Raw genomic sequence first — 17,637 nt, forward strand, 5'->3', positions numbered from 1 at the left:
CTGTGCTCCAACTGTGTTAGGTTGCCTGCAGAAGCAATAAGAACTCAACTGGAAGTACCCAACTTTGATTTGACCTTCACAAGAAATATAATGACCATTTGTGCTCCACCAGTTGCCATAGCGGTCTCCTGTATCTGCTGTGATGAGCCAGGAATAAAACTCAAACACAAGTTAGCCATGATTGTGGTTAAAGACTTTTATTGAAAATAAAAGATGCTAGGAAAATGCCTTTATGACCCTGCTCTAAGGGGACTTTCCCTACCTAAACCAAAAACGAAGGCTCTTTCTGTGTCAGAATGTTATAGGTGCTTGGTATACTCTCCTGCCAGGACTTCTTGTTTTCAATCACTTGTGATTGCCTGGAATACTCTCCTGCCATGGTGTCTTATTGTCACACATGCTCTCTGCCCTTCCTCAATGTTGCACAAATTCTTTGTTTGTAAATGTGTACTCCGGATATAGTATCCGGTCCTGGTTTCTCTTAACTTTGCACAAGATAAATCTGCCTGTAAGGGTTTTGTTTCCAAGTTAATTCCCCCTTTAATGCTAAAATCATTTACTCTTTCTCTCTCGCTTGCTTGTTGTTCAACTACTTGCATTCGGCGTGTTCACTGATACACCCCAAGGTCCCTAGTGCCTCCGGGTGGACTCACTGGCTCTTGTTGGTGTTCCTGGATTCTCCTGCAATCAACTGGAGAAGTGTTTCCTTCTGCTTCCTCCTTGCAACTGCTTCCTCTTGGTTTCTTTGGTTCGCACGGCTTCCACTTGACACATGTGCTTTGCTCTGGGCTCCGGTAAGTAAAGCACTGCTATCTGTCACCTGCAAACACATAGGAGTCCCTCGCTGGCTCCTGGCATTCCTGCAGTGTGTTCTTCGTGCACAGCAGCATCTTCGGTCTTCGCTGGTGAGCCGCATGGCACCACCACGCCAGTAATTGCCTTTCAGTTTCTTCAACCTTGCGGAGAGACGCAGCTCTCTCCTGCCAGCAGCAGGCATTGATTCCCTTCTTCAATTGACCTTTACACTTCCTGGGCACAGGTGTGTAGGAGCAACCACTAGAGTGCTCACTGGGCGTGTATCCTCCTTCGCTCTGCATTGCTCAATTCCTCTTCCTCGTCCCACTGTTTTATTCATTCTGGGAAAGGAAGCCCAGTTTTGTTAATTGATTCGGAAAACTTGAATAAACCTTTTGAGTCTTAAATGGTGAATGAGTGGTGCAATTGGAGAGGGAGATCGCGCTTTTCTCATGGAAGGAGGAGTGGATGTATAACAATAGGTCATGAGGGTATTAGAAATGGGAGGGTTATTCTCAACAGAAAATGGGGGTTACCATGTCTCACCCAATGAAGTCATGATATCTCCTGGAGGATGTCACCCCACATGGGATGCTCCCTCATATAGCAGCCCCCAGGGTCAGGATCAGGTAGCGGCTGCCGTCCCATGGCCATATGGGAGGAGGTCACCACCCGGAAATCAGTGATGACTATTGGGTTATCACACTTCCATGCCTACTGCTGCAGTAACCATACATGGGTCTATGAAGGTTCAAAGGAAAATACAATCCTATTATCCCTTTTTACATTACCTACAGAGTAAGTTATCTTCTCCTTTATTAGTTTAGTGTTCTGAATGAGAAAGACGGAGGAGCCCACTTCCTCAAAACTATTACAATCAAAGATCACTTCTTAAGAGTCAGTATTGGCAATATGGTAAAAGTGCACCCTCCATTGTATCAAGAATAGAGGAACTCTGAAATGTCCATGTGCTCACAGTGTCAATCAAGCCCCAAACCACCCACCAAGTGTGTCGATTGGGCCATTGTACTTCTCTTTCCTGGTAGTGACTCCACCACAATAGGGTATCAAGTAGTGTATTAAGTGAAAATGTCGTTTTTGAAAAATCAAAGGAAAAAAAAAAGATTGATTTAGAAAGACTGCTTTGTGACTGCGCAGAGCAGTCGTTCTAAATCGAACTGTCATGCGAATGTCTCCTATCATTGTGAGTAGACCCTAATGATTTATCCATGGTCGGGTCAATGACACAATTAAAGTACCCCCACCCCACGAGTATTTCCCCCTCAGCAAATTCAGCTAACATTTCAGAAAACTTTGCAAGGAACTCAGCCTGTTTGTCATTAGGGCCAGATATTGAAGCTAGTGTGACCTTGTGTTCACATATGAGGGCTATAATTAGCAAATACCCTCCTTCTCCATCCTGCAGCACCCTCAGGGGCAAGCCCTTACAGATCATGATGTCAACACCTTGTTTCTTGAGGCCACTAGAAGCATGGTAGACTCCGGGATAAGTGTGTTACAGAGACGCGCTTCATCTGCCACCAGCAGATGAGTCTCCCTGAAGGAAGACCAGGGCTGCATCCAGGGAGGATAGTCTATGCATCATAACCCTGTGTTTTACTGGTGAATTGAGACCCTGCAGGATCAGGCAGGGAAGGTCAGGGGACGCCATCATGTTTCTCTTCGGGCAAGGGACGACCCGGGAGGGCCACAGCATGGCCTATTGGAATCCCACCAGGGAAAAATCTCCTGGAATGAACTGCAAAGCACAAACACGTGACAATAAAATAAACAGAACCCCTAAATGAGTTGACAACATAACAAAAGATCATTAAATGTAATTCCTAACACATTCGTAGTAAGTAGTATACGGGCACGATTTCCTCAAGGTACCCAAAATAAACACCACCTTTCTGTCTCTCCTTGGATTACGGCATAAACACAACCATAGCATCATACCCCAAAAGGAGTGCAAACATGACAAGGTATCATCGACTGGTAAAATGTAGAAGCAGATTTAGGACATATGGGAGTATTGCCATACAGGTGGCAGGCCTTGAGATGTTAAGACGGGGCATTATAAGGCAGCCTCTTTTCAGTATCAGGAGTCAGCTTTGTCGAGTTTCACCTCCCCCTAGTCCTCTTGGAAGTGTCTTGGGGTCCGGGACCTGGGCGGGTCACCGCTCCTGCTTTGTCATCCGGAAGACTCAGGGTATTGTCCATTAGTTCTGCTGCCTCTTCTTCAGAGCAGATGGAGTAATGCTGATTCTGATGTTCGAATAACAGCTTGCAGGGGAAGCCCCAATGGTATCAGATGCTCCGAGACTGCAGCTAGACCGAGACGATGGGTTGTTTTCTTCGATTGGCTAGTGTAAGAGGCGAAAGGTCTTGGAATATGGAGAGTTTTGCCCCGCAAAACTCTATTGGCTTCTTCTTCCGCAAAACAATCACGATTGCATCTTTTTGCTGGAAGTAGTGCATTCTTGAGAGCAGGTTGCAGCGTGTTTGAACAAAGGACTACCCATGACTGGTTTGGTCCAGGTACCCAAATAGGTCACGGACATATCCTGCCAGCACCTGATCCTGTACTTGTGGAATTCCGTGTATGCAGACATAGTTTTGCAGCAATCTATTTTCTAAATCCTCTTGTTTGGCCCAGTTCATCTATCCACCCTGTTCGTGAGTTCTGCCTGATCATGCGCCTGTTCGCATACAGTGGTTTCCATTTCGCTTACCCAGGATTCCAGACCCAGCAGGTGAGTATTTAGGTCACCAACAGATTTGACCAGCCTTTCTTTGGTGGATTTAATTTCCAGGGTGAGGTATTTTTTCAACATGGACAGCATCTCTAGGAGATCATGCTTCGTAAATGCAGTGTCTGAATGGGCAGCCATTGGAGGTGGAGGGTAGACTTGTCTTTTGCCTGAGATCTGGGCATCGCAGAGTAAAGTGAAACCCCAACAATGCAGTGCTCTAAAAGCAGATGGAAGGCCAACATACAAGCTGCTCAAAAACAATCTCATGCAGGGCCAAGAGCAGAGCTCCACTAGGGGGTGCAAGTGTGTTATATCAGTGGGCCAAAATGAATGGCAAACTGAGAAGTGTTCTATCCGAAGTGGCCCCAATCAGCACACAGGGATCCAGGAAGTTATAGGCAATGTAATGGCCCTACCATGATGGTACAAGTAGGCTCCTTCTTCCTTCTAGCCCGGGCGCAGCTGAGGCCATTGCCTGCCTCCCGTATAGAGCCAATTCCAGACCTCTGGTTGCGACCAGCCGACATAACAAGGAGAGCTCCCAGCCGGCAGGTATACAGGTGTCTCAGCCGCACCAAGCTCAAAGGCAGGCCCAAGTAGGTCCTCGTTGCAGGCTTTCTCATCGGATGGCCCAGCGATATCAGCAGGTCACCTCACGCCCCCACTGTCCGGCGAGTTACCGCCACTATGCCAACCTGTATGTAGGGGGGGGGGAGTATGCGGGTAAAAAGGGAGCCGCCTCACCGGGCCCCCGCTCTCACTCGGGTGCACCCGTCTGCCCGGTCCCGTCCCCTTCAGAACACCTGCAGCCTCGTACTGTGCTCCGGTGCTGTAACAGCCAGGCGGCTCGTGCCACTCAAAACTTTTTCACGGGTTGGAAGAAATCAGCCCAAGCCAACCGTCCACCGCCTCTGAGCTCTTGCCGATGCTGAATCACGGAATGGGCATCTAGCCTCTGAACCCTAAACACGGGCCATGTCAGCCAAAGAACGCTGGCCATGAGGCAGCCACCATATTTCTGCTGGCTTCAGAAACGAACAGCCGAGTCTCGTTTGTGCTATGGTAGAATACAGTCAATGTAGCACCATCCGACTGGGTCACTGGAGTCTTGAATCGCTGCTTGATGCCGTGAGGGAAGTTTAAGTTTATAGCAATTACGACACTAAGGGTTTTTTAGGTGTCGGTTGATGGAGCCTAGAGCAGGCACATCTGCATTGGGTGCCGATACGCCACACCCCTTTGTACTGTTTTTTGCTTCGTTTTGTGAAGCGCTTCAGTTCTAAGTTCTATAGAAATAAAATGAAATGTTTAAAGCTACCTTTACGTCTGCCTTGAAGACTGCATCAATGTTAGGATCCTGTTGACTCACATTATGCCAGGTAGACGTAGCGCTCCCGTTCTCATGCTCTCCTAGGAGCGCTGCTCCACTTATCAGTCAAGAGATACACCGTCACACTGATGGAAAAGACATCTCTAGGGTTAGACTAGGTTTTCAGACAAGTTCCACTCAGAGAAGTGAATGGACGTTTAGCTTAAACCTGAATTTTTCCAGAATGTCAAATTATGAACCAATGGCATTGGGATGAAAGGCCTAAACCAGACCAAGTCATACAACCATAGAACAACGGATCTGCAAGTCCCCTCAGATCCTAAGCTTGTCAACAGCAAGTGCTGGCCGAATTATTAATGTAAAACCGAAATGATGTAACTTAGGGGAGGGAACTCTTTGCCACTTCCCAGCAAAGTAATTTTCTGATTTGACTTGCCCCCAGAACCTGAGAATAATCTAAAACATGTCTACATTTTCCAGTAGTTTTAAAACCATTCATTATTCCGTATGCCCCTACCTAATTTTAAGTATCTGTTTTCTTTTTGATTACACGGCCCCCTCTAATATTAAGGGCAGTGTTATTATAAAGTGTTATTGTGCAATTTATTGGTAATTCGCAGTTAGTAAAGTGCATTATTTTTGCATTTCCTTTTCTTGCAATCTTCTATTAACTGTTGTTGAATTATAATTTTGTTACACCCCTCCCACTTTCTGAGGAGACATTCTTCATACCAGCCATGCCTTAGAAACGGTGCGTCATGCAGGCCGCAAGAAGAGGTGCCAGTTCCCCTCTGTGATTGACGAGGTTTGCCCTGGCTCTACAAAGCTTCTGATTTGGTGCCCACTTAAGCTCCTGCATAATCTTGCTATAAGAGAATAGCGAGTGAAAATCTGGGGGTGGAGGCTCTATTTTCCCTGTGTGTTATGCCGTTGGGGAGTTTGAGTCGCATCCTTCCTAGCACTCATATGCAATAAAGCCAATATATGTCTTCATGCCCGTTGCACGTCTGTGGGTCCTTCTATTCCTATATTGCAGGCCAGCCATTGTGATACCACAGCCATGGTGGGCTATCTTTCTGTTTGGTGTAACACCAGTATGTCTGTTCTGGCAACTTCACTGTTGTGGAAAAAGCTGATGTCCTTAGCAACACTGGAGGTTGCCAGACTCTACAAATTTCTAAGGCAGTTAGAACAGACAAGTAACTGCACAATGAGTCAACAATAAGTGTCCAGTCCAGTACCTTTTTAAGTTGAGTACTGGAGTGGAAAATAGGTAAGAAGCTCTCTGAGGAGCTCCCTATCCAGTAAACAGCATTGATTAGATTGCAACCACTCTCCTTATGTACAAACCACCAAGCCGCCTTGTCCAGATCATCACTGAGGATCGGCTGCTGCAACTGTACCGGGAACTCCATTTGATGAGTGATAAAGTAAACGCTTACTTTCCATCATTACCTTCCTTAAAACAGATAATGGTGGACTCCAAATTACTTGTCCTAATGTGTGTCACAAAGTGATCTCATGGCCATCATCATCATGTGAACTTGAGATCCACAGCTCTCTGAATCAAGCTTCAGCACTTTCCTCAGGTCAAATCTCCTAGGTCATTGGAACTGTGACTTCTAAAATCCCCCTTTTTGTTAGAGGGAGAATCTAGAAAACCGCTCAGGAGAACATTATCTCCATAATCTCATTGTACTACAGTGGGAAAAGCTAGACTGGACTAGGAAAACTAATTGACAAATTTGAGGACAGAAAGGGATAATGGGATTCAAGTTTGAGAATGTCCTCTTTGAAGAATTCCCTACAGGGGGTTAGAACTAAGAGGGCTCCCTAGGGACCAAGAATACTCTGGCAGATCATGTGCCCTCTGGCGCCAATCAGAAAAGTGATATACAACCGTAGTGCAGAGCTGGTGAGGGATAGAGATGGAGTTTGGTGGCAGAAGAAGAGCTTTGAAGAGTGGTGAAAGTGAGGACAGAAGGAGTTGAAGCAGGAGGAATGAGCCTTGAGGGCGTTGGCTAGTGGAAAATAGAGGGGGTTGAAGGATAACGAGCAGAGAAGTTGGTCAGGAGAAATACCAGAAAGGGTGAGAAGGAGGTGGAGGTGAATAAAGTAATGAGGAGGTTGAAAATATGGAGGTGGTGTGGAGGAAGAACCTACAAAGTGAGGTGACATTATTTGAGAGGTGGTGGAATGTGTTCAGGAGGAGGTTGGAGGTGACAATTGAAGAAAAGAGGAACAGCGCATTAAGAAGAAGATTAGGACAAAAGAAGCAGGTGATACAGGAGGGGCAGAGGAGAGATGAGTTGAGGAGAGGAGACTAGTCAAAAGATGGTTGGCAGAGGAATCCAGAAGGGGATGAGAGAGGAACTGACACCTTAAGACTGTGGGGAGGCAGTATAGGCACTTGGCAAGTCATCAAGAAGGTGGAAGGGCAGCGAGAGAAGAGGAAGGAATTTAAGGTGCAGTAAAGGTCTACTTACCTCCCTTGTACTTCAATTAGGTGCCAGGAGACAACACGGCATTATATAATAGCAGTCAAATCGTCTTTTTAATCGTGTGCAGCAAAATTTGTATTCTCTCTTATAGAATGCCACAATCCTCCAAACAGGATATGTTGTGCATGTCTGAAGTGCAGCATTATATTATAAAATACAAGCAGTCCTCTCACTTGACTTGAACCCAAAATAAATGCAACCACAGAGAAAAGAGTATCAGAAGTTTGGCAGAAAAATAAATCTAAGAAAGCACAGTTGCAGGAAATGGAAGAATGCAGGAGTGAAAAAGTCAAGAAATATGGTTGAACAATATAACCTGGGAGAGAATATTGAACACAAGAAAAGTGAGGGTCAGAAAAATCGGCAAGCAATCAGAATATGGGGGCCCCCAGGGAAATTCTGGGAAGTCCTCAGTTTACTTTTCTGTTAACTATCTGAGCGGATGATGGCGTCTTGCTGCAGTGAACTGGCTGCAGCCTAGTGAGGTGCATGCGATTTTAGGCCCGATATAAAGAAACCCTTCTTATTTACCCAGCATTTTCCTCAAGACAAGTTATTTACTTGAAGTAAAAGGGGATTGATTAAATGTAATCTTATTCGTTCTGCCCTCTGGTTAATCTACCTACTGTGCTGGGCATTACAATTATAATGGCAGCTTCTAATTCCATTTATAGGACCCCCTAAGACCAGTAGTGTGAGAGAAATGCAGCAGTTCTTAGGATTATGCAACTATTGTAGGCTTGGGGTCTTTGATTAGGCTACGCTTATTAAACCTCTTTTGAATAACTTGAGAGACTCAGACAGGACAACCTTTGGATTGGACAGAAGAAGGGTCTCAAACATTCTGTGCCTTAAAGCAGACCATCATATCAGCCCCAGTGTTGGGGCCTCCAGACTACACTGAGATGTTGTATTTATTTTCTCATTCAAATGGTCATGTCATGACAGCAGTGTTAAAGCAAAGAACCATCCTAGGCCATAAACACCTGCCATTCTACAGTGCTGCTTTGGACCAGGAATTGCAAGGGTCATTCCCATGTGAGCAGTCACTAGCGGTGCAGCATTTGCACTGGTAAAATCATCTCCGGTGGAGCTGGGCGGGCCCAGTTTCGCTCTTTCTGGAGCATGCTGGACATGGTATTTTTTTCAAAGGCAAAGTCCACGCTTACCATGCAGCGGGCATCACGGTATGAAGTCATTGTATCTTACCCGAATATGATTATACTAAGGTGTCACAAAGTAAATTTGTCTTTATTTCTAGCCCACGTGTGGAGAACAGAGAAGTACATGATTGTGGTACGACTATGCCCCCAATGCGACATCACTCATGTGTGCAGGAGGATCCCTTGCAAAGAGGTAAAGTGCTCTTTATTCATGAGCCATCTTACACAGTTCAGGACACAGGGGTTAGGTACACGTGAGGTGCGGTCAGTGAGGAAAGGGACTCACAGTATTTCATGATACAACCATTTTCACTCCTGTAACATCTATCTGCTCAGGCAGCAGGACTAGCTGCCATTATTTTGGCACTTGCTCACGCATCCTGGCAGCAGATTACTGTTGGTTCTGCTTATGGTGTGTCCACAGTACACTCATGTATTCTAAGATGGGAAAGGAGAGGTTTTAAAAAAAAGATTAAATTTTTTTTTAAAAAAAAAGAAAATCGAATGGCTCTCTGGTTATGCATGCTAAATTACTTCATCTCCTTATTGAAACCCCCGAGTTGCCCTCTGAAGCAGCGGCAGTAAAACGTGCAGCTCACACATAGGGAAAGGCCCATGTTTCCACTGGTAATGCACTAGCTGATCAGGCAGCCAAAAGTGTGGCAACCACAAACACTGTTGTACTGCCACCATTGGAGCAGGCGTTACTAGTAAGTACTGTTTTTGATGTTCATGTCCCGTACACACAGCTGTCTCTGTCAGCCCTAATAGAGATACAAGGACAGGCTGCACAGCTGGAAAAGGAGCTGAGGGATTGGAGAAGATATGGGTTGAAATTACATGATGGGTTATGGAGACACACAACTTCAGGGAAAGTAGTGATACCACAAAGGTGGCTTCAGGTTGCTCTTGCACAATAAATCTTCTAGCTCATGTATCTAAAGAAAACATGACATCTGCATAGTAGCAGGATTGGTGTGTCCCAAACTTGTCAGAGATGATACTTATGTATCTTAAGGAATGTCATATATGCCAACAATACTCAACCGGGCCCACTTTTAAAACAATTAGAACTACTATTCTGAAACAGATTAGTCCATTTGAGCATCTGCATATTGACTTTGTCAATGAGGTGGAATGATGTCAAAGGTACAGGTACCTTCTAGTGGTGATTTTCCCTTTTTCCCAAATAGATTGAAGCATGTCCCTGTAAACACCAAGATGCTAAAAGTACAGCTGGAGTTCTTGTAAGAGAGGTATTTCCAAGGTTTTAAATTTGTACTCAGTTCAAATCAGATAATGGGTCTCCCTTTGTCATTGATTGTTTAAACATGTTTGTGATATGCTCTCAATCCAACACAAGTTGATTTTTGTATATCACCCACAAGCAAATGGAGTTGTGCAACAAATGAATGGATTGTTGAAGGATACAATCAGCATAGTATGGGCTACATTGGAGAAAAACTGGTTGCACAGTTTGCCAATTGCATTGTTTTCACTTAGAAATAAGAAAGGATCTGACCACCATCTCACCACTCATGAAAGAGTCACTGGAAGGATGCTGGTCACTCCCCTGGCCACAAGGCACCATACTTATGATGTTTAAACAGGAACTTAAGTATTGGTGATGAGATGGCTAGGTATTCGAAAGAGCTAACCAAAGTGGTCAAGTTTGTCTCCAAGGAAAGTGGCGCTCAGCAAGAGATCCTGCAAGTAATCCTGGGGAACTTAATCTATACAAGGAACTTTGTAAGGAAGAGGACAAAGCCCCGATTTGAGGGGCACTTTGAAGTTCTTTTGAGCACGCCTACAGCAGTCAAGGTGAAAAAGGAAGCCATGGTACCACCTTTTGGACTGCTGGATAGCAGGCTCCCAAATGACACGGCTCCACTGCCCCCTGAAGAGGACAGCATTACTCATTGATAAGAAATGTTTCACTGTATCAGTGTTTATCTTTTTCATTCTGTTCGGTCTTATTTTTATTGTGGTGTTTTCATAATGATATCACTTTGACCAGAAACTATGTCACCTGTATTTCTAGGTCAACAGTCTCCCCACATTTAATCACAAATCAAACTAATGTGTATAATCGTGGACAGGATAATATGCAGTATTGCCACATGCAGGTAATAGCTGCTCAAAATGCTAATGTTGTGTGTTTTATTTGCTCAGCTATTCCACATGCAGCAGGGCCAGAATACGTTGCTTAATCCTAATGAGATATTGCATAAGGATTCCAAGTGTCTTTTGCATTTAGCACAATGTCGTTTGGGTGGGCATGTTCAGTTGTCAGGATTTCAAGTTTAAGTTTTTTGGTTAATGTTACCCGATGGAATCTAGGCGGAGTGAAAACCACTGTTCTTATTAAATGGCAGAGTGACCACTTTTGAGATGTTTAATGCATCTCTCACCGACTGTCAGTTTCTGGCTTTTTTAATTGTGAATTTCGAGTTCATGGTGGGGCCTAGGAGTATGGGTAAGAGTAAAGTTTCCAATATTTTGCAGCACAATGGACATTTCCGATACTGTTTTTAAGACTTGTGCTACTATTTGGAGACAATATGATTCTTCATTCACCTGGATGGCTTCCACTTCTCTTCCAACACTCTCCTTGTGACTGGTCATGCCCCAGTTGTGTTAAGGAATGTCTTACAATACTGGATATCATAGACTTTCAGCTAGGCACTGCAGTTATGATTGATGTATTCTGGCTCTGTGAAGGGTTGGCATATGCTCAGCTGCCTCCCTTCCGATTGGGGCTTTGTTCATTGGTTACATTGGATACTCAGTCATTGTCCCTGTGCAAGCTCTATACACCTTTTTGGTGAAAAGTGTTTCCGTCACCTTGTTGCAGTGACACAAGAGGGGCATTTACTTTGTATGTGATGCAGAAATCCCTGATGCTCACGGGATCTTCACCAAAACCAAATCTTTCTTTGCATCTGTCATAGCTCCAGGAATACAAACCACTGCTAATGCTTAATGGCTTTAAAAAAAAGATATGTGATGTTGCAGTTTCTAAATGCCAGAGAAGAGAGGAGCTCAGAGGCATTTGTCTCACCACTCTTCAGAACCGTTTTGTTTTGGATATGGTCACAAGGTCCTCAGGGGGGGGTGCAAATGTTGAAAAATGTGCTGTATTTATTCCCTAAAATGACGCAGAGAATGGCTCATTGATGCAGGCCATCACAATTTTTCAGAATTTTCCAAAAGCCTTTCTGCAGAGGAAGGCATTACAGAAGGCTGGTTTGCTGGACAGTCACTAAAATTGCCTGGATGGACCCTCTCACTATTGAAAGTATTGTTCCCTTGTATTGTTGGTTTTCTGCTTCTTTGTGTTCTTGTCCAAGTTATGCTATCTTGTATTAAGGAATCCTCTTCTTCTGCCATCCCAATATTTCCTGGTCATACGACTCCTGATGCCTTACCATCCACTCCTATTCTACCTTCCAAAGCTTCACTCTTGCCTCAACCCTCCTGCCCTTGCAGTCATACAGCTCATAATCATGAAGGTGATAGAATCACCAAATGAGGCGAATGAAGGAATACAATTGAAAAAAGAGTGACTGGCCCATCGCTTTTAGTAAAGTAGCCTTCTGCCATTTTGATTTAGCTGGCATCCATTTTATAAGGAATCATGATGTTTCTGAGGGTGGGGAGCAGTGGGACATGCCTTCATTTCAGCAAATGCAGCTGTGTTCTCTTGAAAAACAGATGATGCATGAAGTATCCTTCTACGACAGTGTTGTGTAAATAAAGCGATAGAGTGTGGATTGTTAACTGACCCCCAGATCAATGATAAGGATGTACAAAACAATGCTGCTTGTGTATGAGAACTGTTCACCATTGGACGTTACTTGTATACATTGTTGTTTTTTTATTCTGACATCACTTAGACTTTTCTTACAGCCCTGTGTGGTTGTGCAAATCCTCCCGACTGAGAAATAAAGGGATTGTCCTTTGTACCATCGCCTCTGTCCTATATTATTCCTGTTTTACTGTTAATTCCAGTACAGTGGCTCAAAATATTGCAATTTGCACCTTGCAGGTGGTTCGACTGTTACGGGGCCCTGGCATGCTCACTCATGCTCTTCCATAAGGAGTCCCTGTTACTGCACGCATTTTTTAAGGCGATCTGAAAATGATACCACAGGACGTAGTTAAAGAGTGAGGCAGATTGAGTGGAGCGAGCAATCTATGCCAAATGTAAATCAATGAGTCCCCTTGCGGGTGGACGGGGGCCCATGCAGCCCTCAGCACAGAGCCCTGGACATGACTCAGCCAACACATATAACTTGATTCTTCCGGGATTATGAATGAACTGGATGAGTTCTGAACTACCCTGAATAACATTGATTAAGCCAAGAAGTACACTTAAAGAAATATTCCCTGAGAACCTCACTAGTGCCTTAATCTAGAGCCCAATTATTGTTTGCATGTTGTATGACAATTGAGGAATTGATGCATCATCCTCAGACAATGGGATACTTATGTGCTTATAATTGCGTGGCTGCCTTATGCTGGTGCGGGGTCAAGGTAAAACTGTGCAGGGGGCAGCATCCATAATCCATTTCCGTTATAACTCGCAGGTAGAGCATCAGGCCCAGGAAAAATGCTATACTTGTGCTTCTGTTTCCGAGGCGCCACCCCAAAGACCTCATATTAGTGTTGCTACTGGTCTAGGAGACCTCATTTCAAAATAGAAAGTGATGTTCAGCAAAGCGTTGTACCCTCTTGCTACTTTTCAACATCTGCAAAGAGTTCAGCTAAATAAACAGGCATTGGACTCAGAAAAGAAAAAACATGTCTTGGCATGCTTGTTTTTTGTTTCCCCTCGATAATCGCATGGTAAGCAGAAAGATTATTGTTTGGAAGGTTGCCCAGTGCAATGCTAATGGTTACAAATGACTTAAAACCTTCCATCCACCCATCACTTGTCGGGTTCGCATAAATCACCATAGTGGGATGGGTATGCCCAGGCATAGGTCCAGAGCTTGATGTGCCTAGAGTGCCAGTCTGTACATCACTGATGGCACCAATGAGGCATACACAGTGTGCGGTTGCGTGTGGTCTCCTGCAAAAGGAATTAGGTGTGTTTGGTGTGAAAAAGCGTCATGGCGATTACCTGTGGGTGGGGTTGAGCAGGGACGTCATTTGGGGGTCGCCAGGGGTCGCAACTGCGACCTCTGTGGTGTCCCTTGCGACCTCTGTGGTGTCCCTTGCGACCTCTACTAAAAAAAAAAATTTTTTTTTTTTTTTTTTAAGTTATGCAAGCTCCTGGGCTGTGGCTCTTTACTTCTGGGGTGGCTGGCTTTCTTGTTCAGGCCCCTTAAAAAAAAAAGACTTGAGGCACTTGTTCTTATTTTTCTTCTAACACTTTCAGCACTGACCCTAAATAAGAAAGAATAGGAATACCAAATAATGTGTCTTTCTGGAATTCTATACAGTAATTGCTGGCCTCATTAAATGTTTATTTCAGGCACACTTCAGGGGGTGAGTCACTGATTTAGTCTGTTCTTAAACGCCTCACTAAGCCTAAGCCGTTCATCCTTCTGAGGTCGATAAATGAGTACCAACACAGGTTGGGTGATATTGGGTGTATATTTTTTCTATATAAAGCGCTTAATGATGTGTTATTATATAGCACTTACGCTTATCATTTGGTCATGGACGTCTGCTTGCATACACAGTCATTTGGTAATACGGGCCAATAAACACTGATCTTAATGATACATATGGCGATCCATTCTTGTATGAATGTACATCATATAGTGATATCATAACTATATTTTTCATAGTTTACAATGCTATGTGATGCCACTTCCTGTTTTTTCAACGGGTGAAATGTCGTGTACCATCGCTACCCGCTATATCACTTTGGGGCGGGGTCTAATGACATCACTTCCTGTGATGTCATCAGAGGGTCAAGGGTCGGGTGATGTCACTTCCGCTACCCCTGGCATTTTGGTGAAATGACGTCCCTGGGGTTGAGGCTCTAAACTGGGCGTTTTCTGTCCCTCCTATGCCCCTCTACTTTCTCTGACAGGGAACAGTGATTGTAGTGACCTGTATCCCTTTTACTGTAGGTTTGAGAGTGCCAAGCCGCAAGACAAGCTATCTGTAGCAAATTTAGAGGTAAGAATTGGAACAACGGATTTACAGAAAATTACAACTTAATAATAAATGGTTGATCACTCAAAGATAGCACTCTCTGCTTTAAGAATGTAATTAATAGTGTGATCAGACAGTGGGATGTCAAAACAAATGAGTCTCACTCTATCAAGGTTAATCCCGAGGCATCCCCTAAATTGATTGGAAGGGTAAGGAGTACCCTGGGACGCATAACGTATGACATAAAAAAAAGATGTATACATCAATTTCGGATGGGCAATTCAAAAGTGCAGGGAGATGGGAAACAGACTGCTGGAGCAGTAGATGGGGCGATCACGTGAGAGTGTGAGCAACACAGGTGCATGGGCTGCTGGAGGAAGCGATAGATCAAGAGCTGTACAAATGGAGGAGATGAAGAGCAAAGGAGGAGACGACACAAATGACAGGACTGGTGGAGTGGAGAGATGATGGAGGGGCTGGCGAAAGGTGTCTTGGTGGCGATGGAGCGAGGGTTGGAGCAGGGCAGGGAGCGAAAGGGCAGTGGCAATGTGCAAGGAGAGCTGGTGGGATATGAAGGGAGCGGATAATAAAGGTGAACGAAAAAAGCTGGAACAATGGCAGGGCACAGGACAGGATGGACGGAAACATGTTTGGATCAGTACAGTGGAGTTGAAATGTAAGGAGAGTACGTTTGATGTGGGTGGAGTTGGTGGATCTAACTGTGAACACAACAGCCCATAAATGGCTGTGACTGGTCAATATGGGCATGAGGTAAATTAGCTGAATGTTGACCACACCTATCAGCCGAAAAGCAAGAAAGGGATGCATGAGTGGGCAGTGGTCATCTGGCGTGCGCTCCCTTGTTTTGTGGTTCATCTTATAGGTTCAAGATAATTGATGACATTTTTTTTTGCTGTACTGAGCATCAACCAATTGGGTTCTCAAGAAGTTAAGTGATCTGATAGAGCCGGATGACTGGTTATTCCCAATGAACCATGCGTGGCTGTGACCAGTGCAAGACAAAGGATCTGCACTTTGTAAATAGGCAGAGCCTTAACCAATTAGATCCTAAAGGAGCCTGGGGGGACCTGAACGATCAGGCTACTGGTTCTTTCTAAGGAAACAACTTGTTTTATTTAAAAATCAAGAGTGATGTTTGTTATGATGAAACACATAATTTGCAAAAAGAGAAGGCTAGTAAAATGTGCAAAATCATTGTGATTGTGAACAGGTGGAACCTGAAGCTGTGAGAGGAGAGCACAGTAAAAGGGCTGCCCAGGATGCCTGGGGACAGAGGAGAGCTGTGACATCACTCCATTCCACCAGCTCCCTCATTCCAGAGTCCCCTCTGTCCCGCCAGTTCCCATTCCACCCCGCTAGATTCCCTCCTTGACCTAGACTCCATTAGATCAGTTATTTTGCATTGTACCAGCTTCTCCGCACAGCCACAAGCGGCCCTCCTACAGCCCTTACTGAATCCCACAGATCTCTCAATGCAGCCCTGCTCCCCCTCATCAGCTATGCATTCACTGCCCCAGATCCCCTTCCATCACTGAAACGCTGCATCCACTCCTTCTCCATTGCTGCCTGCAGCCCTCAGTCTGTTCCACCAGCATCATGTGCTCTCTCTCCTTACATCTTAACACCACTCTGTCCATCCAACCATGTTTTCCTACCGTTTCTGCACCACACAAACTATTTGAATTTAGTCCCTAAAGTAACCTTGCTGCCTTCACGTGTGGGACCAGCTCTGCGTGTGCATCAGCTGGAGAGCTGGAAGTGTTCAACTGCGCATACCCAGGGGATAGAACCTGCACCCGACACAGCAGCTCCTTGTTTGTTACCTTGTTCGGTCTTCAGTGCATATCGTGAGCACCTGGTTTCGGAACCCGTGCACTTCATTTTCTCCTTCGTATCGCAATAGTAGTCTTGAGCGGAGCATGCGTGGCATGTAACTCCATTCTCCTTGGTGTCAGGGGCAACAGGCTCTGAAAACATGGGAAGTTAAGAACAATTTAATGCATGGTTGACATCAAGGATCCAGACTGTAGGTTCTGTAGGCAGTCCTACTTGCACGCAGGCCACCCCTGCGCATTAATGGCAGCAGTAGGTGCTGCATGCAGTGCGCGGTGCACATATGGGTCACAGAGTTGCTTTGGGGCATTTGCATGACCTGCATTGTGTCTGGCTGGCACTACAAGCAAACAATGGCTTTCACAACACCTTTGCAGCAGAGATGAAGGCACTCTGAATAGACAGAGGATAATGGCCTCAGTGGCATTATATTGGAACCTAGGTATCACAGACAGGGTCAGGAGAGGCACGGGGTGTCAAGCGCAGTGTTTCATAGATGCAGCAGAGAGGAAGGGGCTTCATGGTCGGCTTTAGGGCAATGCATGCAGTGTTCTCTACTTTATTAAGAGGTGGATACAGTCAGCTAGGGGGATGGCATTGTGAAGAAACAGGGGGAGTGTGCCCCTGCCTATGTGGCATCCTTAGGGCATCGAGCATGGGGGAGCATGGGGATCAGATGTTCACTGCTAACAATAGTGATACTTGTGGGACAGCACTGCACTGAATGCTGTGTGTGGCTCTAAAGACAGAGGCTATGGTTGATGCTGTGTGAAAGTTGGTGGCAGACATCATCCATAGCTATGCTGGAGTGAACACGAGAAGGCCAGAGCTCTAGCTGGGTTAGTGTTGGTTGTTTAGAGGCTGGTGGAAGTGCAGTACTGTTGCCGCCATTGGATGTGCCGGTCAATGGCAAGCCCAGAGCACACACTCTAGCCGTGGTCTGTTTCAGAGAGTGGCAGCAAGGTGGTCAGCACTCTGCCCTTGTGGGCGCATGCACAGGTAGCTTAGATCAAGGCGGCCATCTGGATCACGTCTTGGAATATGCCAGCCACTAGTGATGCACCAGAGCGGTGGGCAGCGTTGAGAGGCAAGCATGCTTTAATGCACCATGACTAATAGTCAAGCAG

At 45.2% G+C, this 17,637-nt stretch overlaps 1 protein-coding gene across 1 annotated transcript in view; it reads right to left on the reverse strand.

Annotated features, from left to right (window-relative positions):
* LOC138529593 (phospholipase A2 inhibitor gamma subunit B-like) overlaps positions 1-17,637 on the reverse strand; it is a 211,434-nt gene that overhangs the window by 26,343 nt on the left and 167,454 nt on the right. The window contains exon 4 of the mRNA XM_069640844.1: positions 16,501-16,644. Within this exon, the coding sequence (XP_069496945.1) occupies positions 16,501-16,644 (144 nt within the window). The remainder of the gene's footprint in view (positions 1-16,500; positions 16,645-17,637) is intronic.

The sequence above is a fragment of the Ambystoma mexicanum genome, chromosome 1q (assembly GCF_040938575.1).
Source record: "Ambystoma mexicanum isolate Mex_15411 chromosome 1q, UKY_AmexF1_1, whole genome shotgun sequence".
Taxonomy (NCBI): Eukaryota; Metazoa; Chordata; class Amphibia; order Caudata; family Ambystomatidae; genus Ambystoma; species Ambystoma mexicanum.